This window comes from Dromiciops gliroides, chromosome 2 (genome assembly GCF_019393635.1).
Source record: "Dromiciops gliroides isolate mDroGli1 chromosome 2, mDroGli1.pri, whole genome shotgun sequence".
Lineage (NCBI taxonomy): Eukaryota > Metazoa > Chordata > Mammalia > Microbiotheria > Microbiotheriidae > Dromiciops > Dromiciops gliroides.
The window spans coordinates 567,203,589-567,227,314 of record NC_057862.1 but is presented as its reverse complement, the minus strand read 5'-3'; the positions used below and the strand labels follow the sequence as shown (position 1 = coordinate 567,227,314).

The 23,726-nt window shown below is 38.2% G+C and overlaps 1 protein-coding gene across 1 annotated transcript in view; it reads left to right on the top strand.

Moving 5' to 3' along the window:
• The first annotated feature begins 4,201 nt into the window (after nucleotides 1-4,201).
• The window catches only part of SPTLC3 (serine palmitoyltransferase long chain base subunit 3), a 218,069-nt gene continuing 198,544 nt past the window's right edge, over nucleotides 4,202-23,726 (top strand). Inside the window, exon 1 of the mRNA XM_043985477.1 lies at nucleotides 4,202-4,318. Within this exon, the coding sequence (XP_043841412.1) occupies nucleotides 4,202-4,318 (117 nt within the window). The remainder of the gene's footprint in view (nucleotides 4,319-23,726) is intronic.

Below are 23,726 nucleotides of genomic sequence, written 5' to 3'. Positions count from 1 at the left end.
CACTACCCAGTATACCATCCTGCCTCTTTAAAAGAGAAAATTGGGGCCGCTAGGTGGCGCAGTGGATAGAGCACCGGCCCTGGAGTCAAGAGTACCTGGGTTCAAATCTGGCCTCAGACACTTAACACTTACTAGCTGTGTGACCCTGGGCAAGTCACTTAACCCCAATTGCCTCACTAAAAAAAAAAAAAAAGAGAGAAAATTAAAGGCCAGTAAAAAGGTTTGTGGCCTGCTAGATTTTAACTTGTCTGCAAGGCTATTCCAAAATTAGGATCTTCAACTTTTTTACCTTTCCTAATGTGCTGGGGATAAATAGGCTTCCTAGAAAATAGGCTCAGGCTCTGGACTCAAGTGGACCTGGCTAAGACCCAGGGAAGCTCAACCCCAAACAGAAGGGATCAGGCTTTTTCCTGTACTTTTTGGAGCATTATGTATCCATTTGAATCCCAAAGAAAATCTCTTAAATTAAGATTGAATATGGCTCATGTCTAGGATCTTCTCTGAAAGTGATTAATAAGGTCTCATCTAGAAAAGTTACTCAATGGAGATATCAGGAAAAATAATTATTTCCTCTTATAAAAGATATATTTAAAACACAAAAGACTCATAAACATGCATTAACCAATAGTTATGGAATAAAAAATAACCCTGTCACATATTATGGTCTCGATCTGTTGCCCAGCAAGTGTACAGCTTGGGTTTTCTTAGTCTTTTCAGCATTTTACTAGCAGTGGGCATTTATTTTTCTGAGAAGGTATAACTGTAAGAAGCATCTCCTGATGGGCACCCACCACCAACTTGGAATACTAACCTGCAGAATTCACAAAGTAATCATTAAGGATAGAAATATCCATCTCTCAGGATGGCTATTTGGTCACCTATGTTCAGGAAAAGGAACAAAAGGCAGCCAATGATTTGAAGCTAGCAGTGTCTGCCTCAGGCTCACCTATCTCATCCTGTCAAGTCTCAGCCTTGGATTACTCCCACCATCTGATGCCTTAAATCCTAGTCATACTACCAAATGAAACTGTAGAAAAATCACAAAATAATGCTGACTGGGTCCACTACAAATTTATTTTATATAATCTCAAATGGGTCCTCACTGCTGCAAAACCAAGGGCTTCCTCTTCTCCATCTCACATTACTCAGATACCTTTTGCTATTGTCTTTGCCTTTACCTTTGTCTCAAAAGTTGAAATGCCATTTCTCCTTACCAAGTCAGACTACTTGCACAGGTGATCCCATTCTATTCCATCTTCTTCATAACACTTACCATCCCCGACTGTCTCACTCATCTTCAATCTCTCCCAGTCTAGTAGTTACTTCTTTACGACCTGCAAATATTTCCATCTTTCTCCCATCCGCAAAAACATCCTCACATCTTGTGACGTGACCCAGATGACTCAGGAGGAGAGTGATGCTGGTGACTTTGCATAGCCCTGCCTCACTTAAATCCAATTCACTGCAAGTCATTACATTACCTCAATGCTATGGTCCTCTTTGAGAACTAAGGACAAACAATATGACTGCTAACCTAACAACATTTTCTTAGACTGTATTCTAGACTTTTTGTACCTTTTCACAATATCAAACACCCCCTCCATCTGGATACTCTTTCTTCTCTTTTCTTCTGTGAAACTACTTTCTCCAGGTTCTGTTGCTGTTTCATCATTCATTTTCTATCCCTTAAGAGAAGAGATCCCTAAAAGTTCCCCTCTCAATCCTCATCCACTCTCTTTTTCCTTCTGTGCTTTCTTCCTTACTGATTGTATCAGCTCTAATGGGTTCAATTATTTAATCTCTATGAATATGATATCTGAATTTACACACTCTACTCTAGCTTCTATCCTGAACTTCACTTTTAAATTACCAACTGTCTACTGGCCATCTCCATATAGATGCACCAGTAGCATCTTAAACTCAACCTTTCCAAAACAGGGTACCCCTTCCTCTCCCATTCTCCATATAAACTCTGTTGTCAAGGCCTGTTAACTTTATCTCCTATGCCCTTTGTATTTTTATCCTTTTCTAAGTCATTAATACCTTTTATAAACTCCAAGTTTAAAGCTGCCCTAAGGGAAAGAGAGCTTTGCCCAAGGAGTAGAGAAGACTGATTAGGTTTCCCCTCATTTTAAGGTTGAGGTAGTAGCAATAGCATAAAGAAACAAAACTAAACCTCCAAGTGCAGTGCTTTGTGGCTTAATAATAGAAGGATGTTTATTTCCACCTTCACTGGATGAGTGAAACACTTCACTCCCTGTAATCACTTGGTTGATATTTCACTGCAATTACTCGAGAGTATTTTCCACCAGTGCCTATTATTCTCTATCATATAAAATGCAAGTATGGCAATATGGGTCATTGTGGTTTCTCCCCCTGAAAAAAAAATCCTTATCTTGTAGCCAATTGCTGGTGACTGATGAACTTCAGTACTTGATTAGATCAGTCCTTGGATGAGAGATAAGTATAGTCAATCAGAAGGATTGCCCTTGGAGCGCTTCTAGTTGGCACTTGCCAAGACTTATGTTCAAGTAGCATAGGAAAAAAAATCCAGGGGGGGTTTGACCCACAACAATACTCATATTCTCCATCTGAGACAGTGAAAATTACTATCCTAAGGGTACTGGTTATGTTCAGGTCATGGGGATACATTTCTGCTTCTGTAAAGTTATCTTAAACAAACACATAAAATTCCTATTTAGATTTTACTACAAGCCAGAAGTCATATTTCCCTCATTGTTTTGAAAAATACCTCCTTTTTTATTTGCCTTCCTGATGCCATTGTGATTTCAACCTACTGCTGAAGACATCCATTCAACTGCAATCACATTCTGAAAAATTTGTCAGACCACATTCTTCACAAAATACAAATGTTTTCATATGTTAGTCCTCATATGTTGGTATCTTGGTATCTTCTACCTTTATTACAGATTCAAATATTCAGTTAAAGATGGATTGATATCTCAGCATGACCTAGGCCTAATCATTCATTTCACTTATCTGTGCTTTCCTGTCTTCTTCTCTGCATCAACCTCCTAATTCCCAATGATCCCTTGTGCTAATGTAGTTCAATCTTTCAAGGATGTCTCATTCTGCTCCTGTAGGACTGCATTGAGTAAATAAAGTTGTCTGGAATCTGGACAAATCTGTTAAGAATCAATTCCCTTATTTTGCAGGCAGAGAAACTGAGGTAAAGAGGACTAAATGTTTTACCTGCAATAACATGATAAATGTAACCCAACAACCATTCCTAAAACTGTACTACTTGCTTCTCAAATAATGTAAGACCATTAACTCAAATGATTTCCTTTTTATTAATTCCTTATCACATGGACTTTATCTATAAAATGCAGGGATTGGCCTTAGTTGATTTCTAACATCTTTTCTTTATAAAAGACAAATGATTCCATCATTATAATTGTGTGCAAGTCTTAACCATTAGAGATGCAATGTCAGAAAAGGAAGAAACATTTTCTCTGTTGCTATCATTGACCAGTCCTACAAATGTTAATGTGAAGGTTTATTTGAGTTAGTGAATACAGAACTCCTATACTAGTGGTAAAGGAAAGAAAGTTGGGAAGAAAGCTAGATTTGGAGTTCAAGAACCTCAGTTCAAATATTTATTTCTCCACATATTAGTTGTATTGCCTTGGTCAAGTCTCTGAGTCTCAGTTTCCTCACCTGTAAAATGGAAGGGTTGTATTAGATGACCTCTCAAGCACCTTTCAACTCCAAATCTATGTGAATGAAAACATGAGGTGGGGAGGGGGAAGGCAAGGAGAGGGAGAAAACAATTGTGAACAGAGACTAATGCAGAGGCCTTGTGTCTTTAAATGACTCTCCACCTCCCTGCCCGCCCACTTTTATTTAGCCTACAAGCTACAGTGCACTGAGCTGGCTGCCTCTGTCCACACCAGGAATCAACAAGAGCAGTAGTTCTAGAAACAGGTTAGTTGCCATGGAGTCTGCATTCTGACTTATTGAGGTTGGAGGTGTGTAAAGGTAACAGTTTGTTTTTAGTTTCAAAGATCTGGCAAAAAGATAGGCAGTCGCTCCTCTTCTGGAAAAGCCTGACAGACCAGTAGGATTCCTTTTAGGGCTCAACCCAAAACTTTTTATCCCATCATTCACTAACTTCAAAAGCCAAGATCCCAGAGAAACTCTGGAAGAAGAAAACTTGACAGGATCATTCATTAGACAAATGGCTAATCCAGGAGGTGGTACTATCTGTAATGGAAAACTTCATAATCACCAGAAACAAAGCAATGGCTCCCAACATGGAAACCATAAAAGAAATGGGATCATTAGAGAAGCACAGGTAAGAACCAACTTTCTTCTCCTTGCTTTACTTGAACGAACTCTTCTAAGTCCATTTGAATCTCTTCAAAATGACCCAGTAAGCAATTTAAAACTGTTCTTCTTCTCTAATGCCTTAAGGATATATTCCTATATTGTTTTCATTTTTTTGGCTCTGGCTACCACTTGCTTTGAAATTTTCTCAAGTAAAATTGGGTAGAAGATTGGATGGAATTTTCTCTAGGAAGAAGAGAAAACATTCCTCTGATACATTTCTATGACAGAGAACAGGTCATGTGACCTTTTATTTTCTCTCTTCAAATTCTGGAGGGAAGTGGGGCTGAGGCATGAGTGAGGACCTTCCTTGGCCCAAATCACCTTCAGTGCCTAGGTCTGTGCGTGATGTACATTAGGAGAATGAAACACATATAGAATGGAGTGAAAGTAAAATCCTTTTTGCTGAAATTATGTGGTGTGAATGTCACTGGTAGAAGAACTATTTGGGTTGGTTAGTGACAACATTGTCAGGGCTTACAACTTCACTTTAAACCAAGTTGAGTTTCCACTGAGGTGCTTACAACAACCTAAAGCATTCCTTGCTTAGGAGTTCCAGGAAGTAGAGTTTCTGGACACTGGGCAAGCAGGTGTCTCAGCAGTAACCTATTCTTAAAACCTATTCTTCTGTGTGTGCCTTCTTGTAAGCTCTTCATATCGGCTGAGAGGAAGGTTTTGATGCCTCTGTGATCCAGGCAGCATTGTAATTATCACGGATTTATAGAAAGCACTTAGAAATGATTTCCTTCAAGAATCCAGTTCCAGGACAAATGCAGTCTGGAAATCTTAATATCTTGAGGGTCATAGTGATCCCACCTACCTGTTTGGGGGCAGATGCACATACAATAGAATGTACTTCTTCTTAGAAGCATGGTTGTGAATTTTGAAACTTAGGCCCCAAAGGAACCTTAGGAGTATTTCGTCCAACCTGCCCATTTTACATATAAGGGGTTAAACAAGTTCTCTAAGGTCTAACAAGTAAGTAAGTAACAGTGGTGGAATATGAACCCATTTCTCATCACCTCCACACCAACCTCCTTCAGGAGGAAGGTGTTTCTTCTGCTACAGCAGACAAAGCCATTTTCCTAACTTTAGGAGGTGTGGGAGAACCTCCCTTGGGAAATCCATGAAATACCAAGTTGTTCACTGGTAAGAACAAGGACTCACCCAGGGGAAAAGTTATTTTGCTCTAGGGCCTAGGAACAGGTAGCTTAGTTTCCTGGCTCACATTCAAGTAGGCAAATCTGTAGAGGGTGGAGGAATAGCACAATGGTGTGTGGGGAGATATTGAATCCTTTAAAACTGAGTGAGGTGAAATTGGTTCTTCACACCTTATCCATGATTGGCAAAAAGTGTAGTAAGGTTGACACTGCTGCCTAAGATTCATTGCCAAGAAGTCAGATGCCTTAGGATGGAGGTTATTAGGCCTTTTTCTACACAGGATGGTATAGTTGGACTTCATCTGAGTTCAAGATGGAACCTGGAAGCTGTAAAGATGGACAGCTTCCCATGTATGCAGCACATGGCAAAGAAAGAGCCATACCATGGTTTGTTTTGGTGTCCCAACTTGAGCCAGGCAGGGAAAATCACTATGGTCAGTCAATCACCAAGCATTCATTCAGGCCACTGAGAAGAACCTGTAGGTCACTCAATGGGTATCTATAATGGACTAACTAATTGTCCTCAGAGACCTCACCTGCTTGCCCTCTGGTGTAGTCTGACCTTGATAGTATTGATTTGGGAAGCATCTGTCGATGTCATCATGAGATTTGGTTCTGCAACCCTTCTAGGGGAAGAGGCAAGAAGGTTCCCATGACTCATTAATGGAAAGGGTTTGGCTAAGGCTCGAACACTAGGCTTCTAGAGGGGTTCATTAAAGAGCTGCCAAAAGAATGGAAGGGTTCTTTTTAGAGTTGGTACTCCTAAAACAGACATATAAATGTTTAGGGTGGCAACTTCCAATTTCTCAACAACTTTTGATATGATTTCACCTCATGGGAGTCTTACTAACAAGCATGGAACCAGTCTCTGTCAGAGTAGTCCAAAGTCACAGCTTGAAAATGCTTTTTGGGTAGAGTTGAGCTTGTCAAGATAAACAGGGGTATCATCAATATCGCCAATGCCACACTCTAGTTTCAATCTAATCCAATGAGCATTTATTAAGTGCCTACTTTGTAATATTTACTAGAGATAAAAGGACAAAAGTGAAACAATTGATCCCTGCTCTCAAAAAGCCCACATTCTCCTTGGGAGTTGGGAAGGAAGGGCAAAGAAAATACAGCATCCACCTTCACAAATGGTAAACCATATATGTTTCTAAATGTCCCCATTTTTAATGGCCCCATTTCCATTTTGCTGTCACCCAGTTGCTGAGGGACACTAGCAATGTATTTCTACTTCACCCATAGATAAACAGGGTCTGGTTTTCATCACCTGAATGATATAAGCTCTGTCAATTAAAGGGACCAAATGACACTTTTAGGGTTCTGTAGAGCTTATGTACAAAGAACTCTATGTAGATGTGAGTCATCATTATTAGAATCATATTCCTCCTCTGACTCCTGCAATAGGAGAAACATGTGCCAAGTGTTGCAATCCAGAGATTTAATAAGTATTATGTATAGAAACTAATTGTGGATTAACATAAACACAATCATCTTTTTCTCCTATTGACTAAGCTGAATGGTACTACTTTCTCTTCTCACCTTAACCTTTTTAGTAGGTAAGGGACCATGTTCCCCCTAGTTCCTAACAGAGTACTTTGTATTTTTTTTTTGGACTGATTACTGGATTTGTTGATCTCTTTGGTATAGGAAAATTTTATGATCACCATCCAACATGAAGGCAGTTTGTCTTCTTCTGTGTGATTTATAATCTTGAACAGTGGCTTGAAAAGTTAACTGTCACCAGGGTCACCTGGTATGTGTCTGAGGTTAGACCAGAACCCAGATTTTCATGACTCAAAAGTCAACTCTCATCAATTATGCCACAACTAGTTCTCAAGTTAAACATAGAAGACATAATACATCTTCATTAAATTTAAAGGTGATGTATGTATGTTTCCCTAGACTACTGTGTTCTTCTTATATATGCTCTTTTAAGTCAAGAAATGAGAGAGAATTTATTTGCCCAGTCCAACTAACATTCAAGGTACTATGCTAGGTGCTTATTATAGAAAGATATGATTAAAAAAGAGAGAGTCCTTGCATTTAAAGAGCTTAAATACTATTTAGGGTATGGAGTAAGGATGAACTATCCAAAGATATATACATGATTATCTGAGAGAAGAGGGAGGGCTAACAGGTAAAGAGATGATAAAAGAATTCCTTTAGGAGGTAGCCTCTAAGCTTAATCTTGAAGGTAGTCAGAGATTCTAATCAATCAATCATTTTGTTTACACTGGGAATGTGCTACATATACAAAGACAAAAATGAAACTGTTCTCAAGGAGCTTATATTCTATCAGAACAGATGCATACATGTAAATATATGTGTGTGTATGTATGACATATAAGGAATATATGTGGTGTGTATATATACTACACACACACACACATATATATATATATATATATATAATATACACATGTGAGTATATGCCTATAAATTTTATGAGGGAGGTAGTATTTAGCACCTTGATGGACTGGGGAAATCAGAAAAGTAGGTATCAGAAGGTAGTTCATGAGTAGAATTTCTAAAGAAATAAGGAATTCTGAGAGGGGGAGGATCAGGAAGAAGGTATGAGTGTAATGGCACATAGATAAGAGATGGAGCAAGGTATCTGAGGAACAAGAAGGACAGTTTGACAGGACAGTCAAGTGGAAGAAGGGTAATATATAAGACTGGAGAGACAAGTTGAGGTCAAGTTGTGAAGGGTTTTAAAAACCAAATAAAGGAACTTACATTTAATCCTAGAGTTAAAAATGAGCTACTGGAGCTTAGTGATTAGAGGCAGAGGTGAGGATAGATTATGTTTCAGACATGGAGGAGAGCCTGTTCAAAGGAACAGAGGTGGAAAATAGAATGTGATTTTGGGGAAAAGCAATGAAGAAGGTAGCTTGTTGTAGGAATAAGAGCTGGGAAAGAGAACCCTCTTCCAAATCCTGGCTCTTCCATTTACTAACTGTGACCACAGGGAAGTCACTTACCCTCATCTGTAATAGAAAAAAGTTGAATTAGATGGCCCCTAAAGTTTCCTTTGGTGTTTAACTTTATGATCCAAAGTAGTCCAATTCTGACTAGTCAAATACATCTAAAAAAAGTAGGATAGATCCAGACTGTGAGGGACTGTAAATGGAAGTTTGAGGAGTTTCTACTTTATTCTGGGGGAAATTGGTTTCTTAATCAGGGGATTGACATGACATATTTTAGAAAGGTGATTTTGTCAACTTTGTGTGGATAATGAATTGAAGAGACTAAAAGTTGAGACTACAATTAGTAGTTTGTTGTAATAGTACAGATGAAAGATAGATATGGACTATTTGTGTCCAACCTATGGAAGAGTCTTCTGAGCTCACTTTGGTCTGATAAATCACAGCCATACTTATTTTGGTTCTCTTTGAGAATGAAGGACACCAACCAAACAACCACCTCCATTTGAGAGACAATAAAATTGACAGGATGGCATATAATCGATTACTGGGGTCAAGTGGTGAGAATAATGTAAGAGGAATGGTGAGTGGGAAGAAAGAATTGAAAATATGGTAATTTCCCCTAGACTACAAGCAGGTTAGTGTCAAAGCCAGGTGGCATCATGACATATTTGAAAATTGGCTTCTTAATCAAATTATATAAGGAAAAAGCAATTGTTTTTTTTTTAAATCTCTTTGAAATACATAAATGTACAAAATCTTTCCAGAGGGGTTCAGATGTATATTATTCAAGGCCCTGGGTATCTTCCAAATTGTTATGCTCCAGGATTTAGATCATAGTGATCTATGGGCAATCTTGATTTGTATATTTATGTTGTCATATTAAAATGTCACAACCTTGCAGTCTAGGAGTTAAAAATTTAATAGAAATATATAACCTTCAGAAGGAAAGTGAAGGGAGATGGAGGGCACTAAATGTTGAGGGAATGTGTATCCACTGAGCATTATATAACTGAAAAGATCTTCAGAGTTCATGTAGTAAGAGCTTTCTTTATTTTATAGATGAAGTCACTAAGACTCAAGATAAAGTGGCCTATCCAAAACTATAAAATACACTCATATATGTGTGTATATGTGTGTATGTGTGTATGTATGTATGTATGTGTATATTTCCCCCAATTACATGTTAAAACAACTTTAACGTATTTTTTTTAAATTTTGAGTTCCATAATCTATACCTATCTCACTTCCTCCTTCCTCTATCCTCTTCCTGAGATAGTAAGCAATCAGATATAGGTTATATATGTGCAATGATGTAAAACATTTACATCTTGAAACAACAAAATGTACATGGAACAGATTACAGCTTATTTTGAGTATTCATTATGTTATGATGTGACAGTAATAGATGGCATTTATAGAGCACCTAATGTAATTTTATCATATTGAATAAAAAATTCTGTGAGTTAATAGTTCAGAGATTATCATTTCACAGATGAGGAAACTGAGGATGAGAGGTTCAATGACACCTGCCCAAGGTTAGACAAGTCTTCAATCAAAAAGCATCTACTAAATGATTACTATGCTTGTTGATTTGCTAAGCACTGGGAACTCAAAGAAAAGAAAATGTTGTGTCCTTGCCAACTGGAAGCTTACATAGTAACTAACTTTTGGAGACAGGGTTCAAAATCAGATATTAACTTACTTTTAAGTCCAACTTCACTAACACAAAAAATTAATACAAAGTAGTTTGGAGAAAGAGGGAACTAGCTCCTGGAAGGATCAGAAAAGACTTCATGTAGAAGGTAGCATTTGAATAAAAGTTTTGGGGGGAAAAAAACAAAACTGAGGTAAAAGATGAAGAGAAAGAACATTCCAGGCATGGGGAACAACCAATTCAGAAGCAAAGAGATGAAAATTGAATGTTAAGAAAAGTAAACCATTATGACTAGATCATAGAGTGCATAGAGGAGAGCAATGTATAAGAAGATAGTCAAGGCAGGTTGAAGCCAGGTTATGAAGAGCTTTAAAAAACAAAACAAAACAAAAACCCATTATGTATTTATTTGGCTTTAACATTCTTTTTGTTTTGTTTTGTTTTGTTTTTTTGAGGGACAAAGAGGGTTAAGTGACTTGCCCAGGGTCACATAGCTGGTAAGTGTCAAGTGTCTGAGGCTGGATTTGAATTCAGGTTCCTCTGAATCCAGGGTTGGTGCTTTATCTACTGTGCCACCTAGCTGCCCCATAACATTCTTTTTAAATTGAGTTCCAAATTCTCTCCCTCCCGCCAACCTCTTTCCTACTCACTGAGAAGGCAAGTAAAATGATATTAATTACACATGTGAAATCATGCAAGACATATTTCAATATTAGACAGACTGCATAATAATAAAAGAAGTAAAGAATACAAGAAAATTATACTTCAATTTGCACTCAGAATTCATTAGTGCTCTCTTTAGAAGTAGACAGCATTTTTTTCATCATGAGTCCTTTGAAATTGTTTTGGATCAGGGCAGCTAGATGGAGCAGTGGATAGAGCACCGGCCCTGGATTCAGGAGTACCTGAGTTCAAATCCGGCCTCAGACACTTAACACTTACCAGCTGTGTGACCCTGAGCAAGTCACTTAACCCCAATTGCCCCACCAAAAAAAAAATTGTTTTGGATCACTGTGTTGAACAGTGGATTATAATTACACAAGTCTTTCACAGTGGATTATAATTACATTTTGCCACTGTGCACAATGACCTCCCATTTTTTCTTACTTCACTTTGTAGTAATTCATATAGGTCTTCCCATGTTTATTTTTTTCCTGAAAACAGTCCCAAGTCATTTCTTATAGTAGAACAGTACTGCATCAAAATCATAAACCACACTCTGTTCAACAATTCCCTAAATTGGCAAGCATCCCCCTCAATTTCTAATTCTTTGCCACTACAAAAAGAGCTGCTATGAATATTTTTTTAAATTAATAAAGTATTTTATTTTTTCCGTTACATGTAAAGATAGTTCTTAACTTTTGTTTATACAAGCTTTACAATTTCAGATTTTTCTCTCTCCCTCCCCTCCCTCCCCCCTCCCCTAGACAGCAGGTAATCTGATATAGGTTATATATACATATACACATAATAACATTAATCCTATTTCTGCATTAGTCATGTTATAAGAGAAAAAATCAGAGCAATGATGAAAAACCTCAAAATAGAAAAAAACAACAGCATCAAAAACAAAAGAAATAGTATGGTTCATTCAGCATCTATACTCCGCAGTTCTTTTTTTTTTTTCTTGGATTTGGAGATCCTCTTCCATCACGAGTTCCCTGGAACTCTTCTGTGCCATTGCATTGGTGAGAAGAATATAGTCCATCACAGTAGATCAACACTCAATGTTGATGATACTGTGTACAATGTTCTTCTGGTTCTGCTCATCTCACTCATCATCAGCTCACGCAAGACCCTCCAGGTTTCTCTGAACTCCTCCTGCTCATCATTTCTTACAGCACAATAGTATTCCATTGTATTCATATACCACAACTTGTCCAGCCATTCCCCAATTGATGGGCACCCCCTCAACTTCCAATTCCTTGCCACCACGTAAAGAGCAGCTATAAATATTTTTGTACATGTGGGTCCCTTTCCCCTTTCCATGATTTCTTTGGGGAAAAGACCCAAAAGTGGTATTGCTGGGTCAAAGGGTATGCACAACTTTATCGCCCTTTGGGTATAATTCCAAATTGCTCTCCAGAATGGTTGGATCAGTTCACAGCTCCACCAACAATGGATTAGTGTTCCAATTTTCCCACAGCTTCTCCAACATTTATTATTTTCCTTTTTTGTCATTTTAGCCAATCTGATAGGTGTTAGGTGGTACCTCAGAGGTGTTTTTATTTGCATCTCTCTAATCATTAGAGATTTAGAGCATTTTTTCATATGGGAATAGATAGCTTTGGTTTCTTCATCAGAAAACTGCCTGTTCATATCCTTTGACCATTTCTCAGTTGGGGAATGACTTGGGTTCTTATAAATTTGATTTAGTTCCCTATATATTTTAGAGATGAGGCCTTTATCAGAAGTACTGGCCTCAAAAATTGCTATGAATATTTTTGTACATATAGGTCCCTATCTTTTTCCTTTGATCTCTTAGGGGTACAGACCTCATAATGAAATAGCTAGGCCAGAGGTTTGATAGCCCTTTGGGCATAGTTCCAAATTGTTCACCAGAATGGTTGGACCAGTTCACAACTCTACCAACAATCTATTAGTGTATCTATTTTCATTCATCCCCTCCAGTATTTGTAATTGTTGATATGTGTGAGGTGATACCTCAGAGCTTTTAAATTTGCATTTCTTTGATCAATAGTGATTTAGAGCACTTTTTCAAATGACTATAGATAACTTTGATTTCTTCTTTTGAAAGCTGCCTATTGATATCCCTTGACCATTTATCAATTGGGTAATGGCTATTTTTATAAATTTGGCTTAGTTCCCATATATTTAACAAATAAGGCCTTCAAGAAACTTGCTTTAAATTTTTTTGGGTATTACTTTATTGACCATGGTACCATTTAGCAAAATATATTTTCTCTGATTATCTCTTTTAACTAAGTCTATTTTTGCTTTTGTTTTGTCTGAGATCATTATTTCTACCCCTGACTTTTTTATATCATCTGAAGCATAACAAATTCTATTCCAACTCTTTATTTTGACTCTGTTTCAAATGTGTTTCTTTTAAATAACTAATGATTGCACTTTAGTTTCTAATCCATTCTACTACCCACTTCTATTTTATGAATAAATTTACCCCATTCACATTCACATTCACAGTTATACTAATTGTATATTTCCCTCCATTCTATTTTCTTGTTTATCCTTTTCTCTTTTTATCCTGTCCCTTATCAAGTCTGTTTTGATTCTTAGCACTCTTCTCTTAATCCATGCCCTCCCTTTTATCATCCAAACCCCGTCCCATATACCTTATCCCCTTCCCTTCCTACTTCACTATTTTGTTAGATAGATTTCTAAACCAACTATATATACCATATATACATATAGTCTTTCCTCTTTGAACTAATTACAATGAGAATGAGGTTCAAGCATTGCCCACCCACCCCACTATAAAAGCTGTTCCTTGCATGCCTTTTATGTGAGAACATTTTCACTACTCTATCACTCCTTTCCCCCATCTCCCAGTGAATCCCTCTACCTCACTCCATCATTTGGTTGTTTTTGTTGTAATCGTTGTTTGTGGTTTTTTTGCAGCTCATCTATGTAGACTCCTTCTAACTGTCCTAATAATGACAAAGTTCTTAGGGGTTACATATATCAGCTTCCCATAAAGCAATGTAAATATTTTAACTTTATTAATTTCCTAATAATTTCTCTTTCATATTTACTGTTTTATGCTGTCCTTGAGTCTTGTGTTTGATGTCAAACTTTCCATTAGCTCTGGTCTTTTGATCAGAAATGCTTGAAGGATTATACTCAATTTTGCTGGAAAGGTGGATCTTGGTTGTAATCCTATCTCCTTTGCCTTCTGGAATATTATATTCTCAGTCATCTACTTCTTTAACATGGAAGCTGCTAAACCTTGTGTTATCCCGACTGTGGCTCCATAATATTTGAATTGGTTCTTTCTGGCTGCTTGCAATATATTCTCCTTAACCTGTGAGGTATGAAGTTCCTAGGAGTTTTCACTTTGGGATCTCTTTCAAGGGATTACCAGTGGATTCTTTAATTTTCTATTTTTCCCTCTGGATCTAAGATATCAGGGTAGTTTTCCTTTATAATTTCTTGAAAGATGATGTCTAGGCTCCTTTTTTGATCATGGCTTTAAGGTACTCTAATAATTCTTAAATCCTCTCTCCTCAATCTATTTTCCAGGTTAATTTCCCAATGAGATATTTCTATTTCTTCATTCTTTTTACTTTGTTCTACTGTTTCTTTATCTCTCATGGATTCATTAGCTTCCACTTGCACAATTCTAATATTTAAGGAATTATTTCTTTCATGAAAATTTTTCTACCACTTATACCATTAGGCCAATTTTTTTTTTTTGTGAGGCAATTGGGGTTAAGTGACTTGCCCAGGGTGACACAGCTAGAAAGTGTCAAGTGTCTGAGGTCAGATTTGAACTCAGGTCCTCCTGAATCCAGGGCCGGTGCTCTATCCACTGCACCACCTAGCTGCCCCCAATTTTATTGTTAAGGTGTTATTTTCTTCTGTTTTTGTGCCTCCTTTACCAAGCTGTTAATCCTCCTTTAATAATCTTTTAGCATTAATCTCATTTATTTTCCCAATTTTTTCCTCTGCCACCCACCTCTTTCTTAAACTTTTCCAGGAATTCTTGTTGGGTTTGGGTCCAATTAGCATTTTTACTTGCAGCTGTGCTTGTAGCTGTTTTCACATTGTTGTCTTTTTCTGAGTTTATATCTTGGTATTCTCTGCTTCCATAGTATATTTTTATGGTCAAGTTCTTTGTTGTGGTGGTGGTTTGCCCATTTTTCCAGCCCATTTCTTGAAATTGAACTTTAAGTTTAGTTCAGTTCACCTGAAGGTGGGGAACCACTGTCTCAAGCTTCAGGCTTTCTCCATGCTGCTCTTTTCAGAGCTAGTTCTGGGGATCTGCAAGTTTTTCATGCTTCCCTCTGAGACCCAGAACTGCTTATAGGCAATATAGTTACCAATAAGAGCAAGCTGTACCCAGTTCCAGCAAAAGGTCTTCTGTAATCTCTTTCTCATTAGTTGTCTGACTCCTTACAGTCTCTGGGCTGAGAGTGCCGGAAGTTGTAACCCCCTCCAAGGCCCACTGCTAGTGATGCTGCTGCTGCTACTACATTCCAGGCAGGCCCCTATCTTGGCATCATAGACCTCTCCTGCCAACCTCCTAAGTTGTCTTCAGCTAGAAGAAAGTTTTACTCTGACCTTTTGTTGGCTCTGCTGCTCCAAACTTTGATTTGAGGAGTCCTTTTAAAGTTGTTCAGAGAGAAAGTTCAGAGAGTTTAGTTGCATTACTGCCTATACTCCACCATCTTGGCTTCATCTAACCTGTGAAGAGGTAGGGCAATGACTCCTAACAGAGGAGTTTATATTGATCTTAGAGGTAATGGATGTACTGGGGTTTTAGTGGCAGTATGACACATTAAGACATTTACTTAAGAAAACTTACTTTGGTGGCAGTGAGGATGATGAATTGGAGTGGGAAAAGAGAGAATGGAAGAAAGGAAAACCAAAGGGGGACCACTGAAATAGTCTAGGAAAAAGTTGATGAGAGGTCAAAATGGGAGGGGAAAGGGGCATATTTTAGATATCTTGTGGGGACAAAAACAGCAGGATTTGGCAATTGAATGACTTTGTGAAGTAACCATGAGAAGTTAGAGATGACACCACAGTTGCAAACCTAGGTAATTAAAAGGCTGTTGAGAGTGAGCTCTCAAATTCCTGACATGATCACTCAAAAAAGCATCCAAATAATGCCATAGGGCAATTCCTGGAGCAGCAAAATCCACAGAAGACTGTGATGAGATCATTTTCCAACCAAGGACAGCTTGGAAGGTCGGAAGGAGGGAACCGCTGTGCCGAGACAGGAGTGGAGCCCAACCCCACAGTCATGCTGACACAGATCCTGTCACAAGAAGGCCTCACCAGAGAAAGAGACTCCCAGAGCCTTTGAATCAGCTGCAGCACCAGTGTCTGGTAAGAGGGCTGAGCCCTTGGCAGGGTGGAGATTAAAATGGTTTCTGTTGGTGCTGAGGCAGAACTTGGGTTTTTCATGCCTGCTGAGGTAGGCTTGAATAGCAGTGACCCAGGTTGGTGAGGGGCACAGGCTTGTCAGAGCTGACAACCACAGCACATAAAGCTGGTTGATTAGCAAGTAGGTCTGGGGCTATCTAAAGACCAGGGAACAGGCCAGGTGAGTGAAGAACCTGATCCTCCTTAAATCATACCACCTGGGACCTCCTCAAGCTTGGGACAGTGCAGCCTGGAAACAGTGCCCCACTTTAAGGAGATAAAAGTCAAGTAAAAGAATGGCAAGATGAGCAGACTGAGAAAGGTGAGGACTATAGAAAGGTTCTTTAGTGACAAGGAAGAATGAGGTGAACATTCATATAAAGATGTCAACATCAGGGCCCCTATATCTAAAGCTTTCAAGAAAAATACTAATTGGTCTTGACCATAGAGGCACTCAAAAAGGACTTTGAAGATAAAATTAGAGAGGTAGAGGAAAAAGTGGAAAGATAAGTGAGGGTGATGCAGGAAAGACATGAGAAAAAAGTCAACAGCTTGAAAAGCCAAATGGAAAAGGAGATACAAAAGCTCTCTGTTGAAAAAAAAATTGCCTACGAATTAGGATTGAACAAATGGAAGTTAGTGACTTTATGAGAAACCAAGACACAATAAAGCAAATCCAAATGAATAAAATAATGGACGCCAATGTAAAATATCTTCTTGGAAAAACTGCTGACCTGGAAAATAGATCCAGGGGAGATAATTTGAAAATTATTGGTCTACCTGAAAACCATGATCAAGGAAAGAGCTTAAACATCATCTTCCAATAAACTGTCTGAGAAAATTGCCCTGATATTCTAGAAACAGAAGGTAAAATAGAAATTGAAAGAATACATTAATCATCTCCTGAAAGAGGTCCCCAAAGGAAAATTCCCAGGAATATTATAGCCAAATTCCAGAGTTCCCAGGTCAAGGAGAAAATATTGTAAGCTGCCAAAAAGAAAGAATTCAAGTACTGTGGAGCCCCAGTCAGGATAGCACAAGATTTAGCAGCTTCTACATTATAGGATTGGAGGGAATGGAATATGATATTCCAGAGGGCAAAGGAATTAGGATTACAACTAAGAATCACCTACCCAGCAAAACTGTTCATAAACTTTCAGAGGAAAAAATGGGACTTCAATTAAAAAGGGGACTTTCAGGTATTCATGATGAAAAGACCTGAACTGAATGTCAAATTTGACTTTCAAATACAAGACCCTAGAGAACCATAAAATATTGGAGTTGGGGGACATACCTGGGGTCGTGCAGTGGGTGAGTGTCTTGTGTCTGAGGCCAAGTTTTGACTGGGTCCTCCTGGGTCCAGGGTGGATGCTTTATCCACTGTGTCACCTAGCTGCCTCATGATGACATCTTTTAGGGTAAAATTGACAGGTGAGAGGAATTCACTGGGGCAGGGGGAAGGGCAGAGATAACATGGGGTGAAATCCCACATGAAAGAAACAGTAAAGGGCTTATGGTATGGGGGAAGAGATAAAGGAGGATCAGTGGAGTAAATGAACTTTATACTCATCAGAATAAGCTTAAAGACCTCAATCTCATCAGAGATGGCTGAAGGATGGATTAACACACACACTCAATTGGGTGAAGTAACTATCTAACCCTGCAGAAATATAGGAGGAGAAGGACATAAAGAGAGAGGGGCAAAAGAAGGGAGGGAAGATTAGGGGAGGGGACAAACAGAAACAAATCCCTTTTGAAGAGGAATAGGGTGAAAGAAGATAGATAATAGAGTAAATATCATGGGCAAGGGAATACAATGGAGGGAAGCAGTTAACAATAGTAATCTTGAAAAAGAAAAGGGGGAAAAATTGTACAAAAAATATTTATAGCAACTCTTTGTGGTGGCTAAGAATTGGGAATCAAGGGAATGTCCATCAATTGAGGAATTACTGAAAAAGCTATGGTATATGATTGTAGTGGAAAGGTATTGTGCTATAGGAAATGACAAACAGGATGATCCCAGAAAAACCTGGAAAGACTCATATGAACTGATGTATAGTGAAATGAGCAGAAGTGGGAAGACATTGTGCATAGTGACAACAATATTGTTCTATGAGCAATTGTGAATGACTTAACTACTCTCAGCAATACAATGATCCAAGACAATCCCAAGGGACTAATGATGAAGTATACTATCCACTCCCAGAGAAAGAACTGATAAAAAGAGCACTTGTGGATTGTACATATATAACCTGTATCAGATTGGTTGCTGTCTTGTGGAGGGGAGATGAAAGGGACGGAGGAAGAAAAATTTGGAACTCTAAATCTTATGGAAACGAATGTTGAAACCTACCCTTACATGTAACTGGAAAAAATAAAATAAATGTTTGTTGCATTGAAAAAAAAAGGCTGGGGGGCAGCTAGTTGGCGCAGTGGCTAAAGCACTGGCCTTGGATTCAGGAGTACCTGAGTTCAAATCTGACCTCAGACACTTGCCACTTACTAGCTATGTTACCCTGGGCAAGTCAATTAACCCCCACTGTCCTGCAAAAAAAAAAAAAAAAAAGCCTTTGATCAAGAAAAAAAAAAGACCGTTGATACCTTCAATAGTAATAGAAAATAGAAAAGTTCATAAGTTGGATGGCTTGGGGGAGGGAAGGAAATGAGAGGGAATACAAGTTCTATTTGGACATGTTGAATTTGAGCTATAAACAGGAAATCTAGGTTAGAATATCCAATTGGCTGCAAATAATGTAGAAATAGAGCTCAAGAGAGAGACTGGGGCTTGGGATATAGATGTAGAAGTCATCTGCATAGAAATGGTAATAGGAAAATATTTTTATTACATAGAGACTCAATTTCCTCATCTGTAAAATGGGAAGGGTGGTAACAATACCTGTAGTAATTACCTCAAATTTCATTACTTGTACAAAGGTAAAAACACCTACTTTGCAAGGTTGTTCAGAGGATCACAGTGTCTGGCATATAGTGAGCATTTAAATAATGCTTGTTTCCTTTCCCCCATCCCTACCCCACATGTCTTATCTCTACTCAAGTATAAACATCCTTGAGGAGGTTTTGTTCATGTTTGTAATCTTCCTGAATCTTACTGAACTTGTTAAAATGTTTTTTAAATGAATGAATAAGCTGTCCAGTTTTCCAACACTAATCAATATAGACACATTATACTGACAGAAAGAACAACCTTACTCTAACCTCTACAGTACCACTTAAGAAAAAGCCCTAAACTGTAAGCCCAGGAATTGAAAATTACAGATTCTAACCTGAGTCACAGACTTGACATACGTCTGAATGAGGTGCTACTGAATTCCTGCATTGCCACTTTTGCTAACCATATATATGTATATGTATGTGTGTGTATGTGTGTGTATATATATATGTGTGTGTGTGTGTGTATCTCCTTGGAATTACACTGGTCATCAAGTGACTATCATTCTCCCTCTCGCATGTGTTTACTCCTACAGTCTGTAGTGTAGGATAAGAGAAAAATGAAGAACAAAGAATTAGACATATTAGTAAAATGGTGCCCATTACCTTGTATTTCCTTTGTATATTTTAGGTATCTTTTGTTTTTCCCCCAGGTGGATTATAAGCTCCTTGAGGGCAAAGGCTGTTTTAATTTTGTCTTTGTCTCCTTGTGTTGGCACAGTGCTGGACACCTAAACGGTGCTTAATAAACGCAGAATGAACGGTGGTTTTATGATCCTTTGATTTCAATTTCTCTTTAATATCCACTTAAGTCCTTACTTTTCCCAACCTCTATAAAGAGAGGCCTTTCCCAGTTACCATTTGCCCCTCCACCTTTTCCTACCCCTACTAGTACCTTCTCTCTGGGACTACCTGCCATTTATCCTCTATGTATCTTCTTTGCATGTTGTCCCCCTCATTAAAATGGAAAGTTCTTGTTGGCAGGCACTGTTGTTATTGTTGTTTGGGGTTTTTGTTTTTGATTTTCTTTGTATTCCCAGCACTTACCAAAATAGTGGCACATATTAAGCACTAAATAAATATGTTGATTAATTTGCATAGAACCCAAAATATTTTTTAAAGAGATGAGTGATTAAAATCAAATTAATTCTCTAGGGCAAATCTCGTTAATTCAATAGCTCATAGGATCACCAATTTAAGATCATTTATTCAATTCATTCAGTAAACATTTATTAAGATTCTATGGGAGGGCAGCTAGGTGGTGCAGTAGATGAAGTACCAGCCCTGGATTCAGGAGGAACTGAGTTCAAATCCAGCCTCAGACACTTGATACTTACTAGCTGTGTGACCCTGTGCAAGTCACTTAACCCTCATTGCCTGGCCAAAAATTAAAAAATTAAAAAAAACAACAAACAAAAAAGAGTATAACACGCTAGGCAGGGCAGCTAGATGGTACAATGGATAGAGTACTGGCTTGGTAGTCAGAAAGACCTGAGTTCAAATCCAGCCTCAGACACTTACCAAATGTATGACCTTGGGCAAGTCACTTAACCTTATTTGCCTCAGTTTCTTATCTGTAAAATGAGCTGGAGAAAGAAATAGCAAACTATTATAGTAACTCTGCCAAGAAAACTACAAATGGGGTCATAGACACAACAACAACATGACAGGCACTGTGGTAAGTACCAGGGACAGTGCAAATAGAGGCAAAGGACAGTCCCTGCCCTCAAGAACCTTACAATCTAATGTGAGAGACAACATGCAAACAAATACAAAGCAAGCTATATACAGGAAGAAAAGGACATAATTAAAAGAGGGAAAACACTGGAATTTAGAGGGGTTGGGAAGGCTTCATATGGAAGATAGGATTTTAGTTGGAACTTAAAGGAAAACAGGGAGGTCAGCAATTAGAGCAGAGGATGCCTGTAGCTCAGAGATAATCTTGTTTGTGGAAAAGTATGGAGGCCAGTGCCACTGGATTGAAGAGTACGATGGGGAGTAAGAAGTAAAAAAGACTGGAATAGGAGAACAGGAGTTAAGGTTATGAAGGGCTTTGAATGCCAAAAAGCATTTTGTATTTTCTCCTAACAGCATTAGGAAGCTACTGAAGTTTATTGAGTGGGGGGTTGGGGAGGGAGGTAGAATGACACGATCAGACAAATATTTTAGGAAAATCACTTTAGTGGCTAAATGGAGAATGGTTTGGAGAGACTTGAGGCAGGCAGACTTATCAGACAAGTATTGTGGTAATCAAGTAATGAGGTGACGAGGGTCTGTACCAGGGTAAAGGCAGTGTCAGAAGAAGGAAGGAGGCATATTTGAGAGATGTTGCAAAGGTGAAATCAAAAGGACTTGGCAACAGCATGAATGTGGGGAATGAGAGAGAGTGAGGGGTCTAGGATGACTCCTTGATTGCAAATGTAGGGAAGGATTCAGGGGAAAATATAATAAATTCTATTTGGGACATTTTAAGGTTAATATGTCTACGGGACACCCAGTTAGGGACATCTGAAAGGTAGTTGGAAATGGGAGAGTGGAGGTCAGCAGAGAGACTGGGGCATGAAAGGTAGATTTTGCAGATGACCCAGGTCCTCTGACTCTAAATCGACACTAATAAATTTGAATTTGTAATCTGCTGTAATCTACCAAATCTACCAAAAAAAAGTTCTCTAAAGCAAATTAATCATATAAACAATAGTATTTTTGAGGGTAAAGTAAGGGAGGTATTTATTTAAAAGAATGAATTACTATAAGCACATTGTTTTCTTTCCCCTAAGTCAATGTAGCTAATTGTGAATAAGTTTTATCTCTTCATTAAAGCACAACACAGACTTTTTCTTGAAAATTATTTTCAACCCAGTATATGTTCCTACAATTATTAGGTATTTAATTCTTTTAAAATGTTAGTTAGGGACTTTTATGTATGAACTAGCCTTCATCTCATTTGATCTAAAATAGTGAGATTTTGCCAAATATCTTACACTTGTAAATCTCAGGAAGAAATCTACTATGCATAATACATTTTATGCAAAGTTTGCAAAGCTTCTTTATATAGATAGATATAATATATAGAATTCTTGATTAATTAACAGAATAATAGCTCAGATTTATATAGCACTTACTATGTATCAGGCATTGTGTTAAGTGCTTTACAATTATTATCTCATTTGATCCTCATAACCACCCTGGGTGTTAGGTGCCATTTTTATCCCTTTTTTACAGGTGAGAAAATTGAAGCCGACAAACATTAAGTGACTTGTCCAGGATCACATAGTGTCTAAGTGAGTGTCTAAGGTCATATCTGAACTCAGGTCTTCCTGACTCTAGGCCCAGTGCTCTATCCATTGTACCATCTACTTCTCCAACATGGAATCTAGAGTAGGAAATACAAACAAACACAATCATAGCTTAAACTGCTCTCCATAGACAGTCAACTTAATCTACTCGAATGTACCATAGCTAGGACAATTGAGTGGATACCCCAACCACACTCCCCTGAATAATACTGCCATGTCACAGACAGTTGGACAAGATATCCATCTGGCCACAAACAAGAATAACATACAAATAAGCAAAGGATAAATCCATATAAAATCCTTTGAAGTCATCTTACTCTCTCTTCTAGGCTCTGACAAAGAAGTAGCTCTTCTTCCTGTCAGAGCCAACCCCTCTACATGTATACTTGATACCATCTCCTCTTGTCTTCTCTAACAAATTTCATCCTCAACCTCTTTCTCTTGAATTCTCAACCTCTCCCTATCTTTGGTTTCTTCTCTCCTGCTTTCATACATTCCCAGGTATCCTCTATCCTTAAAAAACCTTGCACAAAACTGGGTTACTTCCCCTTCTAGTTATCATCCTGTATCTCTCTTCCTTTTAACAGTCCTGTGGGGGAGGGGGGGAAGCTATTTAAATTTGCTGCTTCTACTTACTCTCCTCTCACTTGCTTCTTAACCCTTTACCATATAGCTTCTATCCTTATCCTCAATTGAAATGCTTCTCTCCAAAGTTACCAAAATGATGGCCTTTTCCCAGTCTTCATCCTTCTTGATGTCTTTGCTGCATTTGACACTCACCCTATTTTATTGGATATTCTTTTCTCTGGCTATTTATGATCTTCTTCTCTCTATGTTTTCCTCCTACCTGCCTGAATGCTCATTCATAGTCTCCATGTCTGGCTTATCCATATCACACCTCCTTACTACAGGAGTTCTCAAGGTTCTCCACTAGACTCTCTTCACTTCTATATTCTCTCTCAGTAATGTCTTCAACTCCCATGAGTTTTAACTATCATTCAAATACAGATAAGCCACATAAATATGATCAGCTCTGGACCCTCCCCTGAGCCTTCAATTCTGCATCACTGACTGCCTACCAGACACTTCAAATGGAATGTCCCAGAGATATCTCAGACTCAATATGTTCAATACTGACCTAATTATTTTTCCCTACAACCTCTCCCATCTTCCAAATTAACCTATTTCTATCAATGGCAGTACCATCCTTCCAATATCCCTATAAACTTAGCATTTTCCTGGTCTCCATACTCTCTGTCATCCCACAATCCAATCAGTTGCCAAATCTTGTCACTTCTACTTTCACAGCATGTCT